The 10,766-nt window shown below is 33.2% G+C and overlaps 1 protein-coding gene across 1 annotated transcript; it reads right to left on the bottom strand.

The window, feature by feature from the left end:
- Positions 1–4,673: 4,673 nt before the first annotated feature.
- On the bottom strand, positions 4,674–5,215 carry LOC131054504 (SKP1-like protein 1B). The gene is made up of 2 exons (XM_059215710.1): positions 4,970–5,215; positions 4,674–4,847 (listed from the first exon to the last, which is right to left on the bottom strand). The coding sequence occupies exons 1-2, from the start codon at positions 5,213–5,215 to the stop codon at positions 4,674–4,676; spliced, it is 420 nt and encodes a 139-aa protein (XP_059071693.1).
- Positions 5,216–10,766: the final 5,551 nt, after the last annotated feature.

Here is a 10,766-nt window from a genome sequence, read left to right as displayed (position 1 = left end):
TTCCCTGTAATTTGAAAGACTGTGATCTCTTCTCTATTTTAGAGAAAGAAGTGGGAAGCTTTGTTATCTGTCACGAGTGAGAGAGATGAGTAAATGGGTACTTGACTTCTATGACAAATGTACTATGTGGGTCTATAAGTTGAAAGAGCTGGTAATGTTACACAATGAGTTGATAAAGATAATGTATGTAAAAAATTCTATTATTATTTATTGGAGGAGAGATAAAGAGAATTTTTGCCAGCTATACTTAGCAAGTCTTCTAAAACAATCTAATAATAAAAACAATAGAAAACGGTAGTATAATAAAATAATTTTCTTTTCTTGAATTAATGGAATTATAATACTATTGAGAAAGAAAATTCAAATAAAAATATACATAAAACGAGAAAGAATTGAGTTAGAATATTTACTCTATAAAACGTGAGTGCTTGTTTTACAAAAGCACAGCTTGAACGATAAATAATAGGTTAGAGCTAAAGGTATCATTAGATGAATTGTAGTAGATAGTGGAGTACACCTCTTGTATGTATAATTGAATAGTTGGTTTTCTTATACAATACATGTTGTTGGTATCAAAAAGGTATGGTATTGTTGGTATCAAAAAGGTATGGTTAGTCTATTTCATAAATATTTCTGGTTTGATTGTTTATTAACTTTTATTAAATATATTTCTCAAAGCAATTCAATGTCAATTCTATAAAACTTTTATTTTATAGAAACTATTGAAACTACATGTGTGGTAGATAATGATAGTTTTTTTTTCACTCCTCTAACGATAAATGTGACATAATACTTTACTTTTGATTGGTTAGTAAATTAAATGTTAAAATGTTTTTTTCAAATTTAACTTGTATAGATTTAAAAACATGATGACTTGATATAACCATCATCTAAAACATTATAAAAATGTTTATAATGTGTATAGAAATGTTATTGCATGGTCATCTCGTACGAAAATCTTAATCATTAAAATGTGATTTATTTCGTTAATTATCTAGATATTATGCTAGTATAAAATACCTCCTATCATGATCAAAGTAAGAGAAAGAAAGTTTTTATCCAACAAAATATTTAATGTTACAAAACAACACGAGATTATCATAAATATGAAGAAATATTAATATTTTAATTTCATAATTAAATTAGGATATCATTTAGACTTGTTATGCTAATCAGTATTTAATCTTGTGGGTGTAATTATCCATCATGGATATAATTACACTTTACTTAAGTTTACTTAGGTACATGCATAACATTGTAGGTTGCATATGAGACACTTAGGGAGATGTGTTACATCGAGAGTGTGTATGTAGGAGAATTTCCACCTTTTATGGTGCGATCTTGTTGTTACATTCCACCTTCGGTGGGTGATCCACCTCATGTGGAATATTTTTCTATTTCTCCTACCTATCCGTACCTACCCTTGGATCGCATTGAGCCACATGTCATCATTGTGAGCTCCGTTGTCTCTTAGCCTTGCCTTTATAAGAAGGCTCATCTACATTGTCTGTAATGATGATCTAGTTGATCTCTTTTGCATCTTGATAGGAATAAAATTTATTCTTGTCACATGTTATCTCTCTCGTCATTGTGCTATCTTGTGGTCTCTTTGATCTTGGTTGCTTCAAGCATAATCTCACATGGTATCAGAGCGGTTGGAGCACCTTTGTATCGCCTTTGGAGAGATTTTTAAGGAGGTCAAGAGGTAGATCTGAGGAGCATCTTCTTTTAGAGGTGTCGTAAACCAAATCCGACCTCGTCATTGTGTTCGGGTGGCCATTTGCATGAATTTTGACTCTAAAATTTGCCTATATTGGGTGAAAATTGATTTTTGTGGGTGGAGGAAAAAATCAGCCTATTAGGCTGTATGGTACGATTTGTTAAAAATATTAAAAAAACAATATTTTTTTTTGCAAATTTTATTATTCATTTTTATTGAGAAAATATTTTTTTTTTTAAAATGAGGGGTTGATTGTAAAAGTTTTTATTAAAAATTAAAAAGAAATTTTAAAAATAAAAAAATTGATATATTAAATTAAAGGGGGTAGACTTCATGGATACACCTCCAGTTTTGTTTCTTCCCAAGGGGAGGAACGTTGTTCGACGTTCATGGAGAAGTTTTTTCATTCATTTGCGAGCTTCTACCATTGGTGCAGATTCTACATTTAGGGGGGGCTACCTAGCTTCTCTTCTTCTCTCAGATGGGGGGGAATTTTTCCTCACATGGGGTTTGGTCCTTCACATACTTCTTTGAGAGTTCTCTTATGTAGTTTTCATCTCTCTTTTGGGGGAGGGTTTTTTCCTAGTGGGTTTTTCCCTCTTTCTCTTCTTTATGAGAGATTGCATTGGTTTGCATGCATTTGCATTTGTATATGGGTATGTAACATGACCATGTAGCCGGGACCCATCTTCCATTGCTTAATTGCCTTGTAGACTTAAGTGCATTCCAATAAGTTGCACTTAAGGGGTGGTGTTGGTGTAATTTTTCATCTTGGATATAATTACACTTTACTTAAGTCTACTTAGGTACATGCATAACATTGTAGTTTGTATATGAGACACTTTGGGAGATGTGCTACATTGGGAGTGTGTATGCAAGAGAATTTCCACCTTTTATGGCATGATCTTGCTGTTACATTCCACCTTCGGTGGGTGATCCACCTCATGTGGAATAATTTTTTGTTTCTCCTACCTACCCCTACCTACCCTTGCATCTCATTGAGCAACATGTCATCATTGTGTGATCTCTTGTCTCTTAGCCTTGCCTTTATAAGTAGGCTCATCCACATTATATGTAATGACGATCTAGTTGATCTCGTTTGCATCTTGATAGGAATACAGTTTATTCTTGTCATGTTTTATCTCTCTCATCATTGTGCTATCTTGTGGTCTCTTTGGTCTTGGTTGCTTCAAGCATGATCTCACAAATCTTAAGGGCGGAACTTGTTAGTCTTTAGCTCTCCTTTGTTTTTATGTTCCCAATAAAATTATTTAGATGCAATATCATATACTATCAAGTAGAGGAAGGAAACATGAGAGAAAACATTGTAAGTATTATAGCCATCAAATTTAATAATGTTATTGTAATTCATGATAGCCCTAGAGCAATATATCTTGATAAAAGAATAAATTGTCATAATTTTGAGGGTACTGATATTAGGCCATGCAGGCACAATATAAAAAGGACGAGCTTATAATATGGCTAGAGGAAAAAGATTCATCAAATAACATTAACATTAATGGTTTGCCTAATCCTAGGGGATGTCACTAGTTTCAAATAGTTCGAGTAGCATCATTGTATAATGATTATTAATTAGCACAAAATAATCTCCATGATCATGCTTTATTGCATTTGTATGGGGTTGATGCAATCGCCAACTCAAAGTACAAGTGACATGGCAATAATTGGACTGTACAATGCGTGGTGTCAAATTTTTATAATATTTTAGGTTATTTTATCACCTTTAGATTTGCTAGGATGGATCTATGAGATTTCATGATCAAAAGGTCATGATGGGGATATCAATAAGATGCACATAACAGATAAGATTTTAAATAATCTCAAGAAAAATGTGTACAATTTGTCTAAGGAATGATAATATGGTTGATTTCTGCAAAAGGTGAAGTTCGTTATGTATACAAAATAGTATGCGTTAATAAGAGATAATGAGAAAATGATGGAATAGAGATGGTCCTATGAAATACAAGACATCACCAGATGAAGGAAGATACAATTCCATATAAAAAGACCTCACAATTTTAGTGCCGATGTACACTATCAACATGATAAGATCATGATGTTGAAGATCAATGGTTGGTTCAAATGAGACTAAATATCACAATGCTTGGTTCTTGCAAGTGGCAGAAACCATGCAAGAATACATTTTAGTCTAATGATGAATGAACAACCTCCTCAGATTGAAAAATCAACTGTAGGGCTCACACAAAAATGGCAAGACACATGGAAATAAGCAATTCATTTGTAACGAGATGTTTATTTATTGAGTTAAAGTATGAGGTTATTCATGAAGCACGAGGACCTTAGACTTTGCTTGTGAAATTAAAATTAATTCTAGAAGCGAGTTTAGATCGAAAAGGTGCATTAAAATTTTAGGAGGGTTTAGAAGTAGATGGAAAATAAGTAGTAGCATTAGAACTATTGATGCCAAATCCCAAGACTAAAGCTAATGCACATCTAATACCATCCAAATCTATCAGCAATACCAAAATATTTTGTGAACTAAAAATAGCTTCTCTATTATTATAAGTAGAATTCTGAGTGCATATGCGTGTCGAAAAAAACTATTAAGATTTACACATGTGCAAATATAACAATCAAACTAAACAAATACCAATACAAATTATTTCTTTTTAAAATGAAATATTTTCGAATTTCATCAATATTTTTTATAATATTTCTAGCTTTTGAACGTAGTTTATTTATGCCTGACATATTTTACAAAAATGAATATATAAACACATGACTGACAAATATTTTGAAATATAAAATATAAAAAAATGATAAATAATATTAATAAAACGGATAAATACTATAAGATTTGTATTATATTCCGGTTCGAAATCAAGAATCATTTTAGTTGGTTTTCATACTAAATATATGATTCAAATTCCAAAATTTGAAAACTCAAAAAAGTGTATCAAACTCGAAACTATCATTCAAATATATTATGCAGCTTTAAAACCTCTTCCTCCTCTTCAGGACTATAGTCATTTTCTATGTTATATTTTTGGCGAATCATTTGTTGGTCTTTACATGCTGCAATGTCCTCAGCCACAATCTGGTATGATAAATCAAGAAGACTCTGAATGTGAAGGAAATTTGCTGCCTGCACAGAACAATTTTTGAATAAATCATGTGAGGAGAAAAAAGCAGCAAATAACGCAGCTAAGGTTTAAGATAGCAATGCTTTTTGTTTTTCATGAGAACCAGTAAAACAATGAAACATACGATCATCAACTGGAAGAGAGTGTCTTTATCATCAGCTACCAACTCCCTAACCCGTTTCTTCAAATCCGCAGTTGGTTCGCTTGTATCCGACTTTTGGGCTTCAACATGGTATTTGCCGTATTCGATAATAAGATTAAAAATTCTACTGGAAACATTTGCCAATTTGATGGGAGCTGTGTCACTACCTGTATCCTCTGTATCCTTTAACATATTACTTAAGGTTTGCGATATCATGGCCACTTTCATATCTACTTCGAATACTTGACCGTCGGAACTGCTTAAATCACCTTGCCTTCCATTGACACCGAAATTAGGGAAAAAAAACTAAATAAAACTGAGAGGATAGAAAATTCAGCAAAGGTAATACAAAATATAAAAGTGATATGATTTAATACATTGCGATGATCAGTCTTAGAGGGTCCGTATTTAAAGAGTTCTTACTAGTATTTGAAACGCCAAAAGGCATAAATGATCAATGGATGCGTCGATAGGTAAATTTAAAACTTAAATTTTGTTTATAGAATATATAATTGACATCTTCCTAAACCCGCATACGGTTTTACGTTAGTTGTTAAAGCAAATGTTATCGAAAATTTCTATTATACACTTGAAAGAATTTTGCCGTTAAACGGTTGAGCGAAATACAAAACACTGCTAAAAGAAGTAACAAGATGTTGGGGGCGCTAGGAAGATATAACTGAGAGTCGAGGAGTGCCCAGATCCATTGTTCTGTTTTGTTTTATCGGAGTTACAAAGTGTGCTCACGTATGATCTTTGGGTTTCTCTCCATTTCATTAACAGCTGGCGTGATTTCTTTTTCAAATATTTGACAATCAGTTTATATGCTAACTCATCTTAATTCTGCAGTGGAGATTGATGAGATGAATGCACACCCTTCACCCCAAGTCAACTAACGGCTATCAATTATCTCGGATTGTGAGAGAAGCTGCTAGAAAGGGAGATGGCGAGGACCATTGGATCAACTTCATCAACGGCGCGGGTGCCTTGATCGTTCTGTAACTGCAATCCATAATGCCATCTTGGCTCCAAGGCATCAAAGCTTCTCTAAGGCATGAAAAAGTGGAACATGACCTAGTAGATTAGTGCAAGTAAAGGAGCAAATGCTCTAAGGATTCGAGTGTGCAAAAGAAACAAATTATATTGACGAAGTTGCAAATGACTCATTGTAGAAATGTGGTGGTAGTTATGATGAGGGAGTTATACCACAAGAAAATGAAATGGAAGAAAACTTCAAGGATGTGGATTGCATAAGCGAGACTCATGTCGTCATGGAGTGGGGAACAGTACAAAGGAAATAATTTTGGGCAAAGGAGGTTAGTGTATTACCTTGTTCTTGTTCCTAAATTTCGAAGAGGTGTAGGGCATGTGTGTTTGTCTATTTATAGAGATAGGATGTTTTAACATTGGGATATCAAATTGAAGGTTGCTTCTCACATCCAATCCATATTTTCTAGCTCTAAGATTGTAATTGTTTTACCTTAGATTCCTGATGAAATGGTATCTCAAGGTTTGTGGCATCTTGCATTACCCAAAAATAAATAACTTTTAGTTTTTGCTTTTCTTTTTTTTCCTCTCTTTTAGCAAACTTTAGAGTTCTAGTTAGTGTTTGGCTTTATGATTTTGGTAGTAGCCTACATCAAGCCTAAGAATGTATATCGTGATGTTGAATTATGATTGGTTTTGAGACTCGTTTGTTGCAGGAAGATAAAGTCCAAGTTAGTATAGTCTTAAATCCTATGCTTTAATGCTTGAGGAATAATACATCATCTCAATACCATTGAATTGCATTGATCATATCCACATTGGAGTTATTTTATTTTACTTAGAAGGTAAAGGAAGTACATCCAATGTATTGGAAGAAAGAAAGGGGCCAACTAGAACAATTCCATAGTAGTTTTACACATTTGGCGATTCAAGGCATGAGGATCCTTATTGAAGGCTTGTTTTTTAGTGCCTTAGAGTATATGCTTTGTAATGCCTAGGAATGATGGAAATATATAAATTAAAAAACACATGATAAGATCATCCTTTTTCCACATTGAGATTGTTAGTCCCTTTCTTCTATGGATTGTGTTAATGGTTGCCTATATAAAAGACTCAACAGAGAAAAAAAATTGAAAGGGAAAGGATATGGCTTGAACTGAGAGTTAAAGTAGAATTAGATCTAGGTAGAAGACATGTTTCCATTGTGAACCCTAAAGCTTAGATTGAAAGCTTGATGGTGCATTAACGAGGACTAGCTATGCATTGCATGCAGTGTAGGCAAAGGATAAAGATTGGTAGTACAATTCATGTTGCAAAAATAGTTTGTGACTAACTAAACTAGAAATGAATTCTTATTGAAGCATAATATATTGGATTATAAGACCTTTCAGTATAAAAATATTTCAAGGATTCAATACCTTATTAAAATGCTTAGTATCTTGGTGCAATTACCATGAATGAATGAAATAAATCAATTTGTCTATTCAATTTATATTGTACTTAAAATTATTCCATTATTTGGTTAATTTTGAGTGATATAACTTAGATCTAGATGTTAGGATACGCACTTGGATAGCATTTCGTTAGACCATCCATCCATTACTAATTATATTCTTATGAAATTTACCTTAACCTATTTAATTAAATTCACATATGCATACGACTAGGAAGGATATTGAGATTCATCTCTAACATCAATGAGGTTGGTTGACATTTTAAGTATTAATATGAGGTTAACATAATTAAAAAATATAAATACCAAGCAAGGCCTCCTATCTAGTATACTTTGAGATTATGATCCAATATCCAAAAGAGATTGAGTCTTTTCTCTAGCTTCCATAGGTTGAACATCATAATTTTGAATACCTAAAACCAATGCACTTGATCCAAATTATGTATAATATTTTATTTTTCTCTATTTAACCCTTACACACATGAACACTGCAATGACACATGAAAAGACCCATGGGGTAATGAAAAGAACCATTCTAGACCATAATCCTTGTTTCCTTCGAAAGAACTTAACTAATGACATGTCCTCATAGAAAATTTACATATATGTTGTTGTGAATAAACTTAAACTTTTTTAAGTAGGAGATGTTTTCCACAGCAAGTCAAATTATGATACTACTATCAAGAATTGTGTCGTTTTTTAGAAAACTCATTGAGCCTTGTTTCATGAGTAGCAATTCAAAAAAACCCATCTCTCATGAGAATGAATGGTACTCTTAACACTCATTGCATCTAGGTGATGCTCAAACAGTTGAAGCATTGGGCCTTCCTCGGAGGTCACACATCCCAATACGACTCCAAATCAAGCACGGTTAACCATGGGTAGCAAGCTAAGTTGTCTTAACCTTAGGGGAAACCCAGGTTGCTTTTAACATCAAGAGAAAGAAATCTCTCATAAGTGATAGAAGGCTATGGAATGGAACCTTTTCAAATTTATTGCATTTAATCTTTCTATTTTTGTAGTCGTCTGTAAACCTTCACATTTAATCTCTTTTTCTATTGATGTAACCTTTTGAATTTGGAAATTTCTATCCAGCCCCTAGGATGCACCAATAAATAAATTTCCCACATACTACATAACTTACATATTGGTGCATCCTAAGGGCTGAATAGCCATTTATGAAGAATCTTGTTTAGGAAAACTGCTAGGAAACGGGACATGCTCCATATTGCAGTAAAGACCTCACACCGTGGAAAGAAATACAGTTGTTGTCCTCTATTTCGGGAAGTTGTTGGAGCTCATCTTCATCAGCGAAAGAATAAAGTCAAAGATTATGAACAAGTAGTTCATTGGATACAATCTAGAGAATATTTTTCTGTCAATAAGTAGTAGTACATTTCTAATGAGCCAAGGGTTTTCTTTCTCTATTAGGAGTTTAAGACAAGTGATAAGAAGACAATCCTGGACGTATGCTCATTAATCTATGATGGCGAGTGGAAGAAAGTTGCATGGAATGTAGGAGAGAAGAAATAGAATGCCTACAAGAAGAATCCTTTATTACAAGAAAAGATAAGAAGATAAGCATTCATTATCTTGTTTGACTAGTTGGCACTGCATATCGAAACACAAGTTACAAATCCGTACGATTTCCCTATGGCCTTGAAAAATGAGGTGCGTACATATTCGGTTAGTTATTTGGAAGAGTGTGAGCTTCTTAACCACTTTGTTTAATTTATTCAACCCAAGTTTTGAACTACAAAACCTTTATCAATTAAATGTACTCCGGTTGGTTCGTTTAATCATAATTTTTGTTAAATTTGTATGACAGAGCATCTTAATTGCAACAAATTCCTTTCCTAGTAAAAGAAGTTTGCATTAGAAGTAGGAGCTCCTTCCAAATACCCGAAGAGAAGTTTCATGCCATGAGCACCACATCTACGACTATTTGTTATGGGAGAAACGGAAACTTAGAAAAGTAAGTGCACAAAAAGTTTGAAGAGCTAATTTTTTTTTACTCAGTATTTAGCAAATCCACCAATATATTTAATCTCAAACATTAGAGATATATTTCTTATGAGGAAAACACTTTTTTAGTACACCTAAGGTTGTTGTGAACATGATTTATTTGTTCCTTCTCAATTGTGATGTTTTCCTACTTCCTTGTAATATTCCAGTTTCCCAACCAAGTTTAGTGTTTTATGATATGATATTTAACATTTCAACTTGGAGAATCTTCAATATTAAAAAGTGCTAATATTTTTAAGGTGGAACGTTAGCCACATACATGGAATCGCCAATTTGTTCTTTTTGCATTCGTTAAAGGTATTTGTTTTGAATGGATGTTGGTAAGGTTATGGCTGGCCAGATGTGAATGTTAGCTCAACTTTGGAGTCTGTTATCTTCGTAATTCACGGAGAGACTCTTGCTCATGCATAAGCTAACAAAGGAGTTATAGATTTTTAACTTCCTCTGCCTACTTCAGTTCCATTTCAACATTTCATGCAGTTAATTGTTGATCTTCAGAAATTTCATGCATCTCATGCATAATTTCTGCTCTTGTGATCTATATATCATTTGTAATCATACAGATTTGTTAATAATGAAAATGGTTGATGATTTCTTTGTTCTGATTTTCTTTGCAAGTTTTGCTCTTTTGTTTTCCAGCTAGATCTTTTCTCTATTTTGCAGGATTAGTTGCAAAATTTTACATGGTATAAGAGCGAGTTTGCTAGGAAGAAGAAGCATTAATGATTATTTGCAGGCAGATTTCTGAAGATTAGCATCATCATGGAAGTTGATGTAGATCTCTATTTCTAAATGCATGCATATTCTTCCCCTCATTTTTGCATGCTCCTTTATTTTTTTTCTATATTGATTCTTTAAAATTGTACATGCTTTGCAAGCACTCCATGACGAAGATCTGGAAAATTTGGGACTTCATAAAAATATTAAACTTTTAGAAAGTTTATATGAGGTTTTGCTTAATGCATTTAGTATAGGTTTCTTTCAATAAGTTTCTCATATAAAATAGAAGATTAATGTTGCTGTGCACTCTTCCTCCAATTGATAGCCAAAATGTTCTTTTGTTCTAAATTCTTGTCTACATGAGATTCCAATGTGGAAACTTTGTTTGCTCCTAGAGATTCTTTCTAGCAGGGTTCCTGACTACATGAGATTCCAGAGTCGCATCTTCGAGTGCTTCCAGAGTTTCTTTCTAGTAGGACATTATTGAGCAATGGATATACAATGGCAGCATCCCAACCAGAGGTCATCTTTGCAGTTCTTCAGCTTGAAGCACATTTCTATAGATTCATATCTTACTGTCTTTAGATGGTTAGT

Source organism: Cryptomeria japonica, unplaced genomic scaffold, assembly GCF_030272615.1.
Source record: "Cryptomeria japonica unplaced genomic scaffold, Sugi_1.0 HiC_scaffold_227, whole genome shotgun sequence".
NCBI lineage: Eukaryota > Viridiplantae > Streptophyta > Pinopsida > Cupressales > Cupressaceae > Cryptomeria > Cryptomeria japonica.
This window is presented reverse-complemented; position numbering and strand designations above follow the sequence as displayed.

Coding starts and splice junctions, on each gene's coding strand:
- LOC131054504 (XM_059215710.1), bottom strand. CDS start 5,215: ATGAAAGTGGCCATGATATCGCAAACCTTAAGTAATATGTTAAAGGAT. Junction 4,848..4,969: donor CTCTCTTCCAGTTGATGATC/GTATGTTTCATT, acceptor TGTTCTGTGCAG/GCAGCAAATTTCCTTCACAT.